The sequence below is a fragment of the Microtus ochrogaster genome, chromosome 1, assembly GCF_000317375.1.
Source record: "Microtus ochrogaster isolate Prairie Vole_2 chromosome 1, MicOch1.0, whole genome shotgun sequence".
Lineage (NCBI taxonomy): Eukaryota > Metazoa > Chordata > Mammalia > Rodentia > Cricetidae > Microtus > Microtus ochrogaster.
In genome coordinates this window covers 22,961,979-22,980,859 of record NC_022009.1, presented here as the reverse complement: position 1 = coordinate 22,980,859, position 18,881 = coordinate 22,961,979, and the positions used below count along the sequence as shown (strand labels likewise).

General features: G+C 52.0%; 1 protein-coding gene across 2 annotated transcripts; it reads left to right on the top strand.

Annotated features, from left to right (window-relative positions):
- The first annotated feature begins 2,703 nt into the window (after positions 1-2,703).
- Positions 2,704-18,638, top strand: Rps6kl1 (ribosomal protein S6 kinase like 1). 2 transcript variants are annotated; one of them, XM_005343359.3, is made up of 11 exons: positions 2,704-2,784; positions 4,026-4,310; positions 5,631-5,755; positions 6,559-6,651; positions 13,723-13,770; positions 14,102-14,234; positions 14,936-15,541; positions 15,859-15,948; positions 16,076-16,158; positions 17,511-17,606; positions 17,862-18,638. In XM_005343359.3, exons 2-11 carry the CDS (start codon positions 4,046-4,048, stop codon positions 17,970-17,972), a joined length of 1,650 nt encoding a protein of 549 aa, XP_005343416.1. In that variant the 5' UTR covers positions 2,704-2,784; positions 4,026-4,045; the 3' UTR covers positions 17,973-18,638. The 2 variants fall into 2 exon arrangements, with proteins under 2 accessions (XP_005343416.1, XP_026635926.1); XM_026780125.1 differs by having other exon boundaries at positions 15,772-15,948.
- The last annotated feature ends 243 nt before the right edge of the window (positions 18,639-18,881 follow it).

The window sequence follows — 18,881 nt, the reverse complement described above, 5'->3', positions numbered from 1 at the left end:
CTCCTCCCTCTGTCTACCTTAGAGTTGGGGATAGCCTCCTCCCTCTGTCTACCTTAGAGTTGGGGATAGCCTCCTCCCTCTGTCTACCTTAGAGTTGGGGATAACCTCCCACTGTCTACCTTAGAGTTGGGATAGCCTCCTCCCAAAGAAACCCAACATTTATTCTGCCCTCCCTGACATCTACTCTCTGTTTCTGCAGATCTACCTGTCCCGGGAACTTTATATAAATGACATGCAGCTTTTTGTGTCTGACTTCTTTCACTTGGTCACTCTTTTCAAGGGCCATCCATATTGCATTATCAGCATTTCATCCTTTTATACCCAAACACTAGCCCATTTAATATAAATGTTTAATAAATTGATTGACTTTTTTCTGTTTCTTTCTTTATTTTTTTTCTAAATCAGACGTAGCGAAATGTACCTGCAATCTCAGCCCTCTGGAGGTGGAAGGATCAGAAGTTCAGAGTCATCTTTAGCTACATACTGAGTCTGGAGCCAGCCTGGGCTACATGGGACTCCATTTCAAATATGGAGAGGAAATGAGGGGGTGAATCAGGATCTCCTGTAGTTCAGGTTGGCCTCAAACTCACAGTGTAGCTGAGAATAACCTTCAACCCCTGATCTTCCTGACTCTACTTTCCAAGTGTTGGGATGACAGACATTTCTAGCATATGTGGCTTACTTTTAAAAAAAGTTTTTTGGTACCCCAGCTGACGTCCAACTCAAGATCCTGCTGCATCAGCCTCCTGAGTGCTGGGTCACAGTCATGTGCCAATATTCCACTTCTATCTCCCCTATTGTGACTGCGGCTGCTAGCAGCGTAAGTGTGGACTTGCACACCGGCATGTGTTTGAGTCTCACATAGATACCCGGGAGTGGGATGCTGCGCCCTTCGTAACTGTCTCTTTAACTTTGGAGCAGCTGCGAACTCAGTTTCCACAGAGCCATTACCACTCATCCTTGGCAGCGGCAGTGCGTGGTTCCAGTTCCTCCAGATCCTTGGCCAGCCTTTGTGCACGTCCAGTGGGGTCAGTGGTATGTTGTTTTAATTTACGTTCCCCTAAGGATCAATGATATTGACTATCTTTTCATCTATTGATTAGTTGTTTTCATATCTTCTTTGAAGAAATTATTGAAATTTTTTTCTCAGTTTTGAACTTTTTATATTTAAGCTTTAACAAAAACTTGAGATTTTTGTTAAAATGTGTAGTGGTTTGAGAAAAAATGGCCCACATAGACTCGTATGTTTGAATGCTTGGGGAGCAGCACTCTTCCATAGAATTAGAAGGGTTAGGGGGTGAGGTCTTGCTGGAGGAAGTGTGTGTTGAGGTTTCAAAAGCCCATTCAAGACCCAGGCTCCCTCCTCTCTCTCTCTCTCTCTCTCTCTGTCTCTCTCTCTGTCTCTCTCTGTCTCTCTCTCTGTCTCTCTCTCTCTCTCTCTGTCTGTCTCTCTCTCTCCTGCTTGTGGATCAGGATGTAGCTCTCAGTTTCTACTCTTGTATGCAGCCATACTCCCTGTCATGCTGATAATGGATTAAACCTCTGAAACTGTAAGCCAGCCACCAGATAAATGCTTTCGTTCATAAATATTGCCAGGGTCATGGTGTCTCTTCAGAGCAATAGAACAGTGACTAAGACAAAATGTAAGATTTTTTTGTTTTTTTTTTTCTTTTTTGTGTTTGTTTTTTTTTTTTGTTTTGTTTTTTATTTTTTGTTTTTCGAGACAGGGTTTGCTATAGTTTTGGAGCCTGTCCTGGAACTAGCTCTTGTAAACCAGGCTGGCCTCAAACTCACAGAGAGCCGCCTGCCTCTGCCTCCCAAGTGCTGGGATTAAAGGCATGCACCACCACCACCCAGCTAAGAATTCTTTTATATGTTCTGGATACCAGATCCTTATCAAATACATGATTTCCAAACATTCCTTCCCATTCTGCTGGCTATGGTTTAGTTTTGCTCTTGCGTGTTGGGTTGCAGATGTTTTATTATATTAATAAAGAGATAACTTGGGGGCTGGTGAGGTGGCTCAGTGGGTAAAGAGCTTGCAGTTTGAGACTGGTGACATCAGTCCCCAGAGAAAGCGACAGCTCTGGGTGCGAGGGCGTGCGGAAGAGGATACTGTCAGGGAAAGCTATCAAAGAGACAGGCCATAGCTAGGGGCAGTGTGGCTTTCGACAGGCTCGGGTCAGAAGTGGCTTCCTTGGGAATGCCCTTCTGACTCCAGGTTAAGCCATAACCTTCTGTGCTGCTCATCTCGGTACCACAAACTTGAGCTTAACGCCCCGAAAGACCCGGGCAGATCTGTAGAGGCCGTCAAGGCATCCCTACACCTAGGCCCTGGGACAGACGACACACCCAACCAAGAAACATTGCCTAACTGAAGTAGTGAATGAGAAAAGTCTCAGAAGAGGTGTGGTGCGTTTCGTTAGCCTAGGGGTCTGAGGCAGCCCTTCCCGCATCTCTGGGTGACAATAGACCTCTTCCCTCTACCCTAGACTCACTCATCCCCATCCATCCCCACCCATTTGCCCACTCCCGCCCCAGGCCCAGTTTGGGGCCAAGCAAACTCTAGGGCTTTAAGAGCCGTCAGAAGCCGAGGAGGACGATGATTGGAGGTTTATTCTAACGGGTTGAGGATGAGCTCATCCGTAGCCAATGGCCAGCAGGCACCCGGCTAGACGCCCCACCCCCTTCCCCAGGCACCTGCAGAAGGGTGGTAGGCACGGATCCTTTGCGGAGGTGAAGGGACAGCATTAGCCCAGAATCCCGGAGCTGGCACGCGGACAGGTATAGTGTTTGCTCTGCTCTTCAGCCGTCCTCCCAGGCGAGGAGGAGCCTTCCCCTCCCTGCCTCAGCCCGACTTCCTTGTACGTTTCCCAGATTGATGCACCTTGTGCGCCCGGGACGTGCTAGCTTGTAGTCTTAGGCATGCGGCTCAGAGAGCGGGCTGGACCCAAAACCTGCAGCCCTGCACAGCAGGCGTTTGTCACTCCCGGCTCAGATACCTGTCCCGCTAGGCCTGGCAGAGCAGGAAGGCGGCCTTTCTCCATCCTCGGCCTCATCCTGGCCAAGGCACAGGTTCAGGCTCCTTGAAGATGTGTTTGTTTCCCACCTCTCCCTTTATCCCGTATGATAAAAACCTCCCCCTAGTCATTCTCCAGGTACCCGAGACAGCAGAGGTGGCTGCAGGGCTGCTGTGAGGGACAGAGATCATGCTGCTGGCTGCTTTTTCTCTGCCCCTTCCCGTCCGGCAGCTGCCGCTCTAATCCCTTGGGCCACTGGTGTCACACGCTGCTTAGGGAGGGGTTGGTGTCAGGTCCTTGGGAGGGCGCGCTGGCCCCCTGGTCTTCCGAGAGCCAGGAGGAAAAAGCCAGCGAGTCACCCTGGCAGTCACTGAATTCCAAGTTAAATGTCACTCAGTCATCTTATCTGCTCATGGGCTTTGAGCTCTGTACTCCCTGCTCGCTGCTTGAAGGATGAGGGGACTCCTCACTAACCCACTCCTGACCTCAGGAGCAAAGCTAACAAAAAGCCTAGACATGTGTTTTGTCTAGGGGAAAGATCCCACTGAGCTGAAGCCCAAGGCTGGATGAAATTCCACATGGAAAGCAGGGAGGGGGGGCGGGAGAAGTGAAGTGGGGGACCAATGGGAGGAGAAGTTTTGCGCCAGTGTTTGCCTTCCGTATGCTTCTTGTGTGCCAGACACTGAGTTTGCTCTGCAGATGCCCCTTGAAGGCGGCTGTGGACCACAGGCATCCCCAGCTCTCAGTGCTCCACACAGCATCCCGGGGAAGGACTTGAGGAACTGAACCTGAATGGAAAGGAAAAGAAAGGGCCCAGCTATGTTATCCTATCATGACCACCCCTGAGGTAGAACTGGGCTCAAGGAAGGGACCTTCCCAAAGTTAGCTCGACTCCCTCCAGCCTCTGTATGCGGATACCAGGCTCTCCGCTAGTGGAGGACGCTGGAATCCAGGTAGGGGTGTGACTCCCAGCAAGTGCCTCCCTAATGCATTTGCTTCTTGCAGGTCACAGCTGCAGGGCCGCTATGAGCCTGGTAGCCTGTGAATGTCCACATGGCCCAGGTCCAGAGCCAGAGCCCTGTTCGCGAGCTCGGTCCCAGGCCTGCCTGTACCTGGAACAGATCCGTAACCGGGTAGCTGCGGGGACGCCTGACGTGACCAAGCGGGACTACCTGGTAGATGCAGCCACTCAGATCCACCTGGCCCTGGAGCGAGATGTTAGCGAGGATTACGAGGCCGCCTTCAACCACTACCAGAACGGTGTGGACGTGCTGCTCCGCGGCGTACACGGTGAGGGCAGGGATGCGCGGGGACAGAGGTGGGCAGGGAAGGGCCAGTGAAGGGACCTTTGTCTGTCCATACTTGGGGTGTGGGGCACTGTACTAACCCTGCCAGGCCTCCATGAAGGGCAACAATGAGGACTTGAATTTATTAAGGCATTCTACATAGCAGGCCCCACTAGGCTTTACCTATAGTAACTCATTTGAGTTTCACGTTAATAGACTTTTTAATTGCATGTAGTTACAAATATACAGGAAATATTATTACCATCATTATCTGAGATAGGTCTTTCACTATTACCCAGGCTGACCTATCTCAGCCTCCTGACTACTCAGACTACAAGTGTGTACAACTCTGGGCAAGAACTAATTTTCATACTGAATTTTCCAGATGAAGAAATTAAGGCACGGAGTGGTCAAAGAGCTTGCCCAAGGGTCCGCACAGGCTCCACAGCTACCAAGGGGTACATGGGGAGTTGGAATGTTTCAGCTCCTGTGGCTGTGTCCTTGGCCCGCTGCACTTGGCTGGCCATGGAGCTGGGCTAGGCAGTGGCCCTCTGGAAGCTTGCACTCCAGATGACAGGAGAGGCTCACGGTCAAGTGCACATGCAGTTATAGTCCTGGGTGGGGAGCGTGGAGGGGAAAAGAGGAAAACTGAGGTCAGATGGGCCTAGCACGGGACATTTTCTAGACGTGAGGACCAATGGGGCTGTTGAGGGACAGTACATGTGCTGTCCAGTGGAGGGGCTGGCAAGTGTTCCAAAGAGGGGGAGGGGGTCCAGGTTTATGAGGGAAAGGGGAGGGCTGATCAGGGCAGATTGACACATTTCCATGCTGAGGCCAGTTTGAGATGCTAGAGCCTTGTGGCCAGGCTATGGTAACCAGGGTCACTCCAACTCTCCATTGAGGAGACCCTACCATGCCTGGGCTGCAGGAGTGCCTGGTGTATGCCTCTTCCATCTGGGCTGGTCTCCATCCTGGCCTTTTCCATGACGGGCAGAAATAGAGGAAGCACTGTATTCCAGAAGCTTCTCTCTCCTATTCTGAAGGGAAAGGATGTGCAAATCTCCACCTCATTCCTTCCCCGGATATGAGAACAGCTAGTGAGGTGATGGGTACCAGCTATAAAGAGCAGTTGGCAGCCGCTGTTCTTGCCCCAGAGCAGGAGCCAGGGGATGAACCAGCTAAAAGTGTCTAGGAAATAGGAGCCATTGGCTGTGATAGGCAGAGACAGTTAACAGGAGCTGGCATCTCAGCCTACCAGTAAAGCCCAGGACACAGGGCAGGGATGCAGTCCTGTGACCACAGATGGTGACCCCGCCCCCCACAGTTGACCCTAACAAAGAGAGACGTGAAGCTGTAAAGTTGAAAATTACCAAGTACCTACGGAGGGCAGAGGAGATCTTCAACTGCCACCTACAGCGGACACTGGGCAGTGGAGCCAGCCCCGACACGGTGAGGAGGCCCTCCCTGGATCCCTAGGGAAGAGAAGGAGGACTTGGGAAGAGACAGCCGCTTCCCACCCCTGTTCCCTTCCTGCTTCAGGGAGGAGTGGGTAGTGGAGGGTGTGAGCCAGGGGTGCCCTCCCATCCTTCCTCTCTCTCCCACACCCTCGCACCTCATCCAGCCTCACAGAGCACTTGGCATGCGTGTCACAGATGCCCGCCCCAGTTTGTATGTGACTCTGTGCCATTTCCACATGCACATCAGTGCCTCTGGATTCGGTTGCTGTTGAGTAGGCACACCATAAGTATTAGGAATGCGCGCGTGTGCACACACATGCACACACACACACACAAATAACTATGCATTTGGTGCTCTTTCTGCTATTAACTCATTGACCAAACGCATTCTCCAGGCCACAGACCTGCACACTCCTTGGCTCACTGCGTCCTAAAGCTTTTCCTTTCACAAAATTGTCTAAACTTTGAGGCTGAGACCCGGATGTTCCCACCCCAAACCCTGAGAGCATCTGCCTTTTGTAGACAAGGCTTTTGAGAAAGGGCTTCTATGTCCCCGAGACACACTCCTAGCATGGCCGGATAGGGGCTGAGCAAAAAGTCAGCCTGAGAGCCTTGAGCCAGTGTGCCCCCAAACTCTAGGTCAAGAGCACTCCTCTGCTCGTCTGTCCCAGGGAGGCAGGCTCTTCCTGGGCTCCAAGTCCTACCCAACGCAGCGCTCTCCTGGAATCCAGATGCGTCAGCCCACAGCCAAAGCTGAGGCAGTCACGGCTGAGGCCTTGTCTCCTTCCTTTGCAGGGCTTCAGCAGCCTGAGGCTCCGGCCCATCCGCACACTGAGCTCTGCTCTGGAGCAGCTGAGAGGATGCAGGGTGGTTGGGATCATTGAGAAGGTGAGCGAGCACCGAGTGTGGGAAGGAAAGATGTGTGCCAATCAGGAGTGGTGGGGGAGGGACTGGCAGGGTGGATGGAGGGCGGGGTAGGAGGGAGGGTGGGATAGGAGGGAGGGCGGGGTAGGAGGGAGGGCGGGGTAGGATGGAGGGCAGGGTAGAAGGGAAGATAGGGCAAGGTGGAAAGTGTAGCAAGTTTTGTTGGATCACCCACCCCCAAATAATGACACAGACTTATTAATTAGGAAAGCTTGGCCTTAGCTTAGGCTCATTCCCAACTAGCTCTTATAACATTCTGCCGTGTGTGTGTGTGTGTGTGTGTGTGTGTGTGTGTGTGTGTGTGTGTTAACCTCTCTTCCATTCTGTATGTTCAGCTTGTTCTGCATCTTGCCATTGTCTCATGCATGCCTAGATTAGTCTCCTGAGTTCCTCTCTGCCTGGAAGTCCCGCCTATTCTCTTCTGCATAGCTATTGGCCAGTCAGATCTTTATTAAACCAATCGCAGCAGCACATCTGCACACAGTGTAAACAAAAATGGGAAGGCATCTGCAGCGACTGTCTGCATCTGGAGGGTGGTGTGCGGGCTCAGAGGGGACAGCAGCCAAATCCGGTGGTTCCTCCTCTCTCCCAAAATGCACCAGCCGGGTTCTAGAGATGAAACCGAGGCTGAGAAGAGGCAGCAGTCTGCTTCTCTCTACCCTCCAGCTAGAGACCATGGGAGGGGCTATGCCCAGGGCCTCTTCAGTGCCCACCGCCCTGATCACCCCCATTTCCCACATTCCTCCACGTTACATTCACTCTGCTGGGGAGGGGGCTGTAGCCCCCGAGTATCCCTGACACCCACCGCTGAGCACTTCCTGTGCCGACAGGTCCCTCTCCCAGCCTGTCCAGCGGGCACACGCACTTCTGAAGTGCGAGGTGGCTTATATTGTCCAGGGCCTCGGCAGCCACACTCTTTCTCCTCTGCTTGGGACTCCTGCCCTCATCTGATGCCATCTTGCACCTTTTTCCTTTTCTTTAATTCAGAGTGGACGAGAAGACAAGCCATGATGGCCCAACCCCTACTAAAATGGAAAAATCTGAGGGACAAAGAGGTCCTCTCAGGGCTGAGCCTGTATCGGATTGCCCTCTGCCTCTAGCCTAGGGCTCTCTAAACAGTTCTTTCCCAAACTGGCCATTTATGGGAGTCACCTGGTGAGTTTCTCAAATATGTAGATGTCAGGACTCCATCCCAAACCTATGGAATCAGAATGTCTAGGGTTGAACCCAAGAATGGATAGTTTAAAATACTGGGAAAGTTTGGGGGCTCTGGGAGCCCACAGAGAAGGGAGCAGCACTGTGTGATGCTCTGCCACACAGGGGGGCAGCGTGCTGCCTGGGGGGAGGGCCTGGGTTTGGCCAATGAGCAGTAGACAAGCCCTTGCACAGCTCTGAGAACTGGTTTCCTCATTAGTAAAGTAGGGTGGGGATTTCTACCCCAAAGGGGTGGTCTGGGAAGGAAATGAAACCATTTTTGGGAAAGGCCTGGCGCCTACTAAGACATTCATGCGGGGTTGATGGCTCTGAGTCAAGCCACAAGAGTGGGAGGTCCTAGTTCCCATCTCTAGGCCCTTGCTCCAGATGCTTCTCCCGGGTCCCTGGAACAGGCCCCAGGCCCAGTGAAGCTCCAGCCGCTTTCCCATCTGTCCAAGTCTCCCCTCCCATTAAACTGCCCAGTGGCCACAGCCTGACCTTGGCTAAGCACAGCTGCTCTCACAGACAGACCTACACCATTTCTCTGAGTGAGATGCCAGTTATGAAGGCAGGGTCCAAACTAAGTAAGTTTGGGAAACAGTGAATTGAAGTTACACCACTTGGACTTCAATTTTAGGCATTTGTAGAGCCTTCAGGGTGTGCATGGATAGGAGTCCCCAAGGGAATCTGTGCCTCAGAATGCTCCGATTTGCTCAACCCTGGGACATCGCGTGTGCAAAGCATTTTAAACATCAGTGCCAAGGCTTGTGCAGGGAAAGTATGCATTCAGATCTTTAGGCTGCTTCTTTTCATGTTCCCCCTCTCTCAGATACTCAAGTGGTGAATGCCAGCTCCCTCCTGGGGTCTTTCTTCCTCCCCTGGGCTATGCCCAAGCCAAGGACAGTTATTTCCCCAAATTAGGAAGGTGTGAGGGCCATCGATCCAGTTCCACAGCTCTTCCCAGACAGATGCAGGGGGCAGAGCCAGGCCAGTGCCTGCCGGTGGCAGCCCTCCGGCTCAGGAAGAGAGCCAAGGACAATCCCGTGTCTCTTAAAGGCACTGGCTGTGAAAGGGATGTAGGCAATCGGAGTGGTGAAGTGAGCACATCAGGGATTAGGTGGGCAGCCAGGATGCTCAGGGGCTGCAGTAGGGATTGTCCCTACCTCCTCTGGACCTCCTCAGAGAGCCATGCTCTGAACCGGGCATGGGGAAGAAAGGTCTCCTGAGGAGTTTCTTGTTTTATTTGGGTCAGATACAGATGTTTTTTGTTTATTTGTTTGTTTGGTTGGTTGGTTGGTTTCTTTGAGATAGGGTTTATCTGTGTAACAACCCTGGCTGTCCTGGAACTCACTTTGTAGACCAGGCTGGCTTTGAACTCACAGAGATCTGCCTGCCTCTGACTCCCGAGTGCTGGAGTTAAAGGCATGAGCCACCATGCCCAGCTTGTTTTTTGTTTTTTAATTGTTATCAACATTTTCAAATGTGTAGATTTCATATAAACATCCGCATTTCAAGCTTCTCCTGGAGAAAAAGATCAGATCTGGCGATGTGGGGCTCACACTCCCGTGTAGTACTAGGGAGCCAGGGAGGAGCTGCCCACGTCAGGGCCCTGGCCTTGTCCACTGTCTGCTCTACCTTTGCTTGAGCGTCTTTGAGTTTAAGAATCTGTCTGAGCTGGGCATGATATCTTTAATCCTAGCACTGGGAGAGGCAGAAGCAGGTGGACCTCTGTGACGTCGAGGCCAGCCTGGTCTACATAACAAGTTCTAGGTCAGTCAGGGTTTATAATAAAAAGACCTTGTCTTAGGGCTGGAGGGATGGATCATCAGGTAAGAGCACTGGCTGCTCTTCCAGAGGTCCAGGTTCAATTTCCACATGGTAGCAAGCAAAATACACATGCAATGCAAATAAAAATAAGAATAAATAAATTGTATTTAAAAGACCCCTGTCTCAAAAGCAAACAAGAACACCTTTGAAGCTTTGGGGCCTGTTAGCTTCATGAGAGGTTCCACCGAAGATTTAGATTCCTTGTGTGTCTTTAAAGAAAGGCCTCACTGTGTTCCAGCAACGCTGTATCATCATGCCCCCAGAATTCCATCTGCCTTCCTTCTTTTCTTCCTGCGTGTGGTGTATATGCATGTGTGCCCAAACGTGTGTCCATGAACACACACAGGATGTCCTTCTGTCCTCTCTCCTATATTCCCCTGGGGCCTCGCGCTGAACGCGTTGGTGGCCAGCACGCCCCAGTGACCTTTTGTCTATGCCCTCCTAACAGTGCTACTTCCTGCATGGCTGCTGAAGACCTGAACCCAGGCTTCATACCTTCACAGTAAACACTCTTGCTCACTTAGCCATTTCCCTAGCCCCTTGGGAGTGTGTGTGTGTGTGTGTGTGTGTGTGTGTGTGTGTGTGTGTAGTGACCACAACTGTCTTCCTCCTTCCCAGTTATAAGGCTAGCATCCCCCCCTTTTTTTGTGTGGATTAGTTAAAATCCAGTGCTCTGTGTCTCAGCTCTACGGTTCCAGCACACAGAAAGCTCTGCTTGGTGGTGCTGTATTTTAGTAATTGCCCCCACTTTTGAGAAAGAGTCTCATGTAGCCCAGTATGGCCTCAAACTTGCTAGGTAGCCAAGGATGACCTTTTTCCCACTCCGTATCCTAAGTACTGGGATGGCAGGTGTATCCCAATTTATACAACACTGAGGATCAAACCCAGGGTTTCATGTTTGCCGGGCAAGCACTCTACCAACCAAACAACACCCCCAGTCGTTAATAATCATCTTAAAGGAAACAAAGTGAAGTTTGTCAGGTGCTGGGTATTCTGTCCCCCAAGCCGCTTATCAGAGGAAGGGGATTTTTTTTCATTTGTTTGGTTTTCTCGATGGGGAAATGCTGCTCTGCTGGGAAGACATGGAAAGAGAAGGGAGCTCAAAACAAGAAAGAAAGTAGGTAGAGGAAGGAAAAGAAATTAATTCACCATCGTACCTAACTTCAAGATATTGCTGTTAACTTTTAAGTCTAATTCCTTCTGTAAAATGGGTTTTAAGGTGTTTTAAATATGGAGGTTTCTGGCTCCCATCCTTGGCTGGGTTTCAGGCTGTAAATCAGAGGGCTTGACTAATAAGGAGGTGGCGGGGAATCCCACTTGGGGAATCATCAGGGGTGCCAGTACTTGTGGGAAACTTTTCTTAAATGACCCCAGCGTTTACTGCCTCTTCAGACATTGCACAAGTTTGGTCAGGGAGCCAAGGTCCGACTGAGTTAGGTCTCTAGCCACGAGAGGGCGACCTCTTGTGGTCAAAAGCGATACTGCTGCCCTGATGGAGGAAGGAGGTGGTGCTATTCACACAACCCCTGCTTTCTCTTTACTAATGATGAGAAACTAAGGCCCAGCGTGGCAGGCACTTACTCATTTTAGGATCAGGCTGTTTGTATTCAAATTCTGATGCTACCACTTCTTAGCAGGAGGGCTGTGAGTCATTTCACTTCTCAGAACCCCAATTTCATCAATAAAGTGGCTCACCCCCAGCTGGTCAGGAGAACACAATTAAATAAGCACAGAATAAACGCATTATATCCAATGCTTCTGTCTTCTACAATGACATGGATAATGACCATGAATTTATACTTGGATTCTCTGCTTTTATCAAGCACAATGATGCTATATAAAGTATGAACTGCTGTGATCCCATTTTTAGGCCACTTAGGGAAATGGCTCAATTGATGGAATAATTCCTGTGAAAACATGAGGACCTGAGTTTGATTCCCAGAAATCACATAAAAAAGCTGGGCATGGTGGGGCACATGTCTGTAACCCCAACACAGAGGAGGTAGACAGGCAGATCCCTGGAGCTTGCTAGTCAGCCAACCTAGCTGAATAGGTGAGCTCCAAGCTCAGTCAGAGGCTCTGCCTCAAAAGATAGAGACGGGCTGGAGAGATGGCACAGAGGTTGAGCACTGCCTGTTCTTTCAGAGGTCCTGAGTTCAATTCCCAGCAACCACATTATGGTCCACAACCGTCTATAATGAGATTCGGTGTCCTCTTCTGGCATGTAGGCACACATGCAGATAGAACACTGTATACATAATAATAATAATAATAATAATAATAATAATAATAATAATAATAAACAACCAAGATGGGGCCTGGAGAGATGACTCAGTGGTTAAGAGCTCTTCCAGAGGACCTGAGTTCAAGTCCTACCACCCACACGGCAGCTCATAACTGTCTGTAATGCCAATTCCAGGGGACCCAACAGCCATGGCAAAACATCAATGCACATAAAATAAAATCTAAACAAAATTAAGAGAAAAAAACCCAAGGTGGAGAACAATTAAGTAACACACCCAGAATCATCAGCTCTGGCCTACACACACACACACACACACACACACACACACACACACACACACCACAAGAACAAGGTGCGGCTTGGCAGGTGTATCATATTCTCATAGCTTTCATTGACCAGTGATAATAAACCAGTGATATAGCATAGGTGGGTTTATAGTTCCTCTTTGATCAGTTTATTTGAAAGTCAGTTAGTTTATTTGCCCAAGCTCTAAAACTGGAGCCCTGGGCTAGGGGAATCTAAGAGCTCTAGAATAACATGGATGAGGTCCTAGGTTCAACCCCCAGTTCAGTAAAGAAACAATCCAGGGTTCTTTCCCCTCCTCCATCCCTAGGCTACAGCTTCCACCACTGTCTAGCAGTGTGGGCCCAGCTTCCCTCTCCTGCAGCTGGGTCCACCTTGCCTGCCCGGGAGATGATTCAAGGGTACAACTCCAAACAAGGCTCAGTGCTGAGTGGACCACTGCCTGCCAACAGAACCACCCTGAGACAGAGACAGCTCCAGCTAAAGGGCAGCCTCAAGTGGTTGGTGTGCACGGTCACGCTTGATTTATTTAAAGGAAGGGAAGCAAGGCAGAGAGGTTCCTGGTCTGTCGAGCCTGCCTACTTCAGTCTACCCAGTCTGGAACCGCGTTCTCAAGAGCCTCAGCTCCTTCGCTTGCTTGGAGTTTTGTTTGTTTTTCAAAACGGTTTCTCTGTGTAGCCCTAGCTGTCCCAGAATTCTCTCTGTAGACCAGACTGATCTCGAACTTAACAGAGATCCTCCGGCCTCTGCCTCCAAGTGTTGGGATTAAAGGTGGGCGCCACCACCGCCCGACTGGTTTGGGTTTGAGGCAAGGGCTCACTGTGTAGCCTTGGCTGGCCTTGGATTCACAGAGATCTACACGTCGCTGCCTTTCTCAGTCTCTGCTGGGGTTAAAGGCGTGGACTACCATGCCTAGCCTAGTTTCACTTGTAAGCAAGCTCGGGAGAACTGACTAGCCATTAGGTCCTTCAGCCATGCCACCTTTAGTCCCTGCCAGGATGCTGGACTCTGGCCAAAGCCTGCAGCGGGGGATTGACTTTGCCTGAACTTGGGCCACACAGGGCTTAGTTAGTGTGGGTAGTTGGGGGTGGAGCGTCCTAATGAGGGCTCTGACCCACACAACAGAGGGTGGTACTTACACCACTTGCCATCATACACGAAATACCTACTTCATCCTTCCATTTTGCAGAACTGTGGGGACTCCGAATTAGACAAGGTGATCCCTGCCCTTGTGGAGCTCACATCCGGGCGGGGGCAGGGGGCTAATGTGAGAAAGCTCCCCTGAGGATAAGCCCAGAAATCACTTGAGATAGGATAGGCGTCCCAGATGCTGAAGGAAAAAGCACCAGAGATGTATGAAACTTTGGGCATAGCAAGGGTTGGTCGCTAGGACAGAATGGATGTCAGCCTCAGGACATGGAAAGCCCAAGGATCAACAATACCTTGACCAGTGCCTCCTTTGGCAGGTGCAGTTGGTCCAGGACCCAGCAACGGGAGGAACCTTCGTTCTGAAGGCAGGTGTTGCCCAGCTGCTGCCACATGGCAACTCCTCTTGGAACTGTCGCAGAGCTCTTGAGACCACTGCCCACCCTTTCCCCAGAACGCACAGATGAGGCCCATGGGCCCTCCAAAGCCAAGGCTGCTTGTTCTCCTGGGCACTGCCCAAGGCTTTGCCTCCACACTATCTCATCCTCAGACATCAGACTCCGTGGGGCTATGGGGCGAGGGCTGGGTCAGGGACTGGGAGAAGCAGTTGTTGCTCTGCCTGGCTTCCGATCCAGATCCTAGTGTCCTGAAGTGTCATGGGCGCTGTCAGCTCATGGACGTACCCTATCCCCTCCCCAGAGCCTTCCCAGATGCCACGTGGTGAGCCGGGAGCGGCTGACCATCATCCCACACGGCGTCCCCTACATGACGAAACTGCTGCGCTACTTTGTGAGTGAGGACTCTATCTTCTTGCACCTGGAGCATGTGCAAGGTGAGGGGACCTATGGGGCCCCGTCAACTCCCGAGCATTGGGGCATTCCTGTTTCCCACACCCCAGAAAAGGATGCTGAGCCCCGAGGAGGAGTGCCGTTTGCTCCAGATGTGTGGCACAGACAGGGAACCCAGTCTTTCTGAAGGCTGAGGGCAGGGCCAGGCTGTTGTGAACCTGTGTGTGGTACTGAGGGAGCAGGGGACATCCTGCGGAGGATGTCCCCACCCTAGGCAAGGGACGAGGGCATTATTCAGCTGCCATCCTGTTAGTCTCGGCTCTGCACTTTCCCAGTCACTGCCCGTCCCCGGTGGCCACAGAGCCGCTGGGAACTAAAGCTGACAAGACGGGGACTGAGCTGTGGGGCCGCTATTTAGTGACTTCAAAATGTGCGGCACATCCTCGGGTCATGGCGCAGTCGCTTTAAATCCATGCTTGGCTCTTTACCCTTCGGTGACACCACTCTCCCTAAAATGAAAGAGAAAGTCTGAACACTGGTGCTCAAGCTGTTGCTATACTCGGGCCAAGTTCACCAGCAATCGGGGTTGTGGGCTGTGAAGCCCTGGAAGTAGGTCACAGCAGGGGAGCGGGTGTCCTATGTCACAAGGTGGAAGAGCAGGGAGATGAGAAACGGGGGCATGCTGACATGGGGGTGGTTGGGCCTGGACCTAGTGTCCACACTTCTTTCTCCCTGTTTGGCCCAGGAGGCAGGTTGTGGTCACATCTACTCTCCCAGGCCCACTTTAAATATGCTGGGCTCAAGTCTGGCTCTGTTCAGGAGAAGTCAAAAGTCCAGCTCAACACCCGCCTCTGCCTCGTGACCCCAGCAAAGCTCCTACCAGGCCACACTTCGGGGCAGGAAAGAATCCCAAAGGAGCCTCCATGGACTTCTCAGAGCCTTCTCCCAGTCAAGGGGATCCCATCCCTCCAGCCTCAGGAAGAGGCTGACAGTGAACCTTCGGCCAGGACCGGTCCTTTCTGCTTTTCGGACCTCACAGAAGCTCCATGTGGCCACTCACGCAGCCAAGTCAGGCGAGCCGGCCAGAGTTTGAACACTGCACCCAGCCGGAGGCTCCACTGGTTACGGGAAGGGGCTGACCGGGTGCTAGGGGTCTACGGCCGAGGCAGAGGCCAGAACCCCGCATCGGCAAACAGGGCCAGCCTGGGGTGTGGACGAGCGGTCTGGAGCTCGAGGGAGGAGCAGGTGAGGCAGTGGGCAGCCGAGATGCTCGTGGCCTTGGAGGCACTCCATGAGCAAGGGGTACTGTGCCGGGATCTTAACCCACAGAACCTGCTTCTGGATCAGGCAGGTAGGAGCCCTAGCCCCCCTGCTCCAAGTCCACTCCTTGGGAGGGACCCAGAGTCAACAGGACTCCCAAGGTTATAGGGCTACATGTCGTCCCTCCCCTCGCCCCTTCCTCATCTGGCCCCTTATGAGAACCTGAGCCTGGGGTTGCCATTCCGGAAACACTCCCCAGGCCCTTAGGGAGACTGCACTTGGGATGACCTTTAACCCCTAACATGACTGTATTGGGGGAAGCCTTGGGACCGCTTAGGGATTCCAGCTGCTCAGTGATGCTACTTTCAACCTTTGCCCCACCATTCCTCCCTACACACCCTGGACAAGGTCACATCCGACTCACGTATTTTGGCCAGTGGTCAGAAGTGGAGCCGCGGTGCAGCCAGGAGGCTGCAGACAGCCTGTACAGTGCTCCAGGCAAGAAGGGAATTGGGGGAGGCTTCTAGATCTTGGGTGCTTTTTGTATGGGTTAAAGACAGGGGAAGGGCAGTGGGTACCAGGATGCCACCAGAAAGGGCCATCTTATGTGTTCTTGTTCTCACAGAGGTTGGGGGGATTTCTGAGCTGACCGAAGCCTGTGACTGGTGGAGCTATGGGTCACTTCTGTATGAACTGCTCACGGGAACGGTGAGTAGCTGGGCAGGGTATAGAGCCCTGCTGGGGATCACAGAGGAAAGGCCAAGCAAAGGCTTCTTAGCCAGCCAGGGTCTAAACAGAGGCCGCCTGGTTCTCGGTGCCAGACTTTTGGGCTGGACGTCCTTCTACCCACCAGACCACCAGCAATAGAGTAAGTCACTCCCACCAGGCCGGCAGAGCACACGAGGGACTATTGTTAAGAAGACAGTCAATTTCTATGAATTACATGAGCTGGGATAGCCAGGGGTTTAGGGAAGAGCATGCCTGGCTTGAGGGTTGGAGAAGCCGCAACCCCTCCCCGGAAGGTTTCTGGATCATGTCCTAAATCTCCTCCTATTGTTCACCCCCGCTCATCCTCCAAGGCTGTGATCCCTAGACCTGGAAGGTGGGAGAAGGTTCTCACATCCCAGCGAGCCTGGTCAAGCAAGCCCACTCGCAGGCTGGGGAGCTGGCTCAGTGGGAAAAGTGCCGGCTGCTCCAGGATGAAGGCTTGAGTTTAGTTCCCCAGCAACCTGTGAAAGTCAAGTGAAGTCCAGTGAGACAGACAGCAATAGAGGAAAGACTTCCATCTCCACATGCTCTCAGGAGAGAGAGAGAGAGAGAGAGAGAGAGAGAGAGAGAGAGAGAGAGAGAGAGAGAGAGAGAGAGAGAGAGAGGAGAAAGCCCACTTGCTAAGACTTTTGCCGTCCTTGCTCCTCTCAGATGGGCCCAGAACGCCATCTGGGGTCTGTTAGGTTGGAGACAAGCGAGAGAACAGATTACATCTGAGCAGGAAACAGTTTGCGTGGCCTCAGCAAACTACTGTGTGACCTAGAGACCTGACCTGACCTGACTGTTCCCCATGCTCAGGGGCTCTGAGCACCCTTTAGACAAATACCCTAGGCCTCACGTGGCTCCCCCGCCTCTCTTCTTGCTGTCCATCCTTACCTGGCATACTTCTGCTTCTCTCTACATTCCTGCCTTGCTCTCAGTGGCTGCGGGCCAGGCCTGCCATCTCATGTGTGGCTCGTGGAACCTTTTTTTTTCTGTAAGGAAAGAAGTTCTAGGGCTGTTCCCAATAGTGTCCACCCTAAAGACAATGGAGAGAATGCTTCCAACTAGCTGCGGGTTCAAATCCCAATGCTAACCAAAGTCCCCTTTCCTGAACCAGTTTCTTGTCTTTAGTGTCAAGGGTCTAGTTCTGTGTCTGGGTCATCAGTAGATTCTAGCAAAAGGCAACTATCAACAGCATCTTAGCCCTGCAATGTGCCATAGGAGTGGGCCAAGTCCTGGCTGCCACTAGGGTGTAAGCTTCCCCAAAGTGGCCACTTCAGTGCCTCTCCTTGTGTCCCCCTCCTCTCCAGGCCCTGTCCCAGAGCCACCCCTCAGGATTCCAGGCCCACACCCAACTTCAGCTGCCTGAATGGCTCAGTCGCCCAGCAGCCTCTCTGCTGACTGAGGTGAGGTATTGGCTGGCTCATTGGTATGTGGGCGGCGGCGGGGGTGGGGGTGGATGGGAGGAACCACCTGTCCAATGTAAGCTGAAAAACTAGGGGAATAGGGCAATAAATGCCCACGCATGCCTGTGCCAGCTACCACCAGCATCATGGGGAAGGGGAATGAGCACCCTGAGGGTTGGTGATAGGAGTTCCAGGAGGTGGGTGCCTACTTCCACGATGGGGAAAGGAGGCAGAGCGCTGATTCTTTCCCCACAGCTGTTGCAGTTTGATCCCCAGCGGCGCCTCGGTGCTGGAGGTGGTGGCGCCAGCAAACTCAAGTCCCACCCCTTTTTCAGTACTATCCAATGGAGCCGACTAGTGGGGTAAGGGGTGGGTAAGTGGACAAAGAAGATGGCTTAGTTCTTGATTGTCTACCACCTGGCTGGCCCTTCATCAGTGGACCTCAGGGGACGAAGGTGGGGCGGTAGCTGCTTTACCTGCTCAGAACCTGCTTGGGCCTCAGACGTGTGACTGCTTCTAGTCTAAAGAAGTCAGCCCCTGTAACTGTTGGGAGAGGCGGTGAGGTGCACCCTGCTGAGCGACCTGCACCCATCAGCAACAGATACCTGTTGGACACACACTTTGCACAGTTGGCTGGGACCTCTCATGTTAAATGCTGCCTTCTGTTGCTCTAGCTCCAAACGTCTCAACACCTGCCGAGCCGACTGACACACTTGGTGACACAGACATGTTGTACACCAACCACTTAAGACATCTCAGGACACTGATCCCATGGCTCAGTAAATCCAACCAAGACTGTCCTGGGTCCATTTTCGCAGGCTGCTTCTACCAGATGTTTGTTCCCACAGGGCTTGGGGCACTCGGAAGTAGGTTATTCTGTAGGGTTAAGTAGGGAGAGGTGGGGAAGTATGGCCCACTGACTTTGGAGAATCAGCTAAGGGGAAGAGATGTCAGTAGGGTTACAAGTGGGTAAGAATGCACTTTTAGCACTCAGACTGAGTTTGCAAACAGAATAAAGAGTTTTATTCTCTGGCTGGCTCTCCTGTGTCAGAAGGGTCTGCCCCACAGGCCATAGGCAGTCTTTTCTCAGGCTGGGTGTTTCCATTCTGCATTTTAGTATGAAGTTTATTCAATCCACTGTCCGCTTTTAGAACGAGATACCACAGAACATACAGACTGATTTTACCCAATGCTTTAAGTCCAGTATTGCTGGTTTCTGAAGAACTAGGTTAGTGGGTATTTGCAGACAGTCCTTTCCCTAGGTTTGAGAACAGG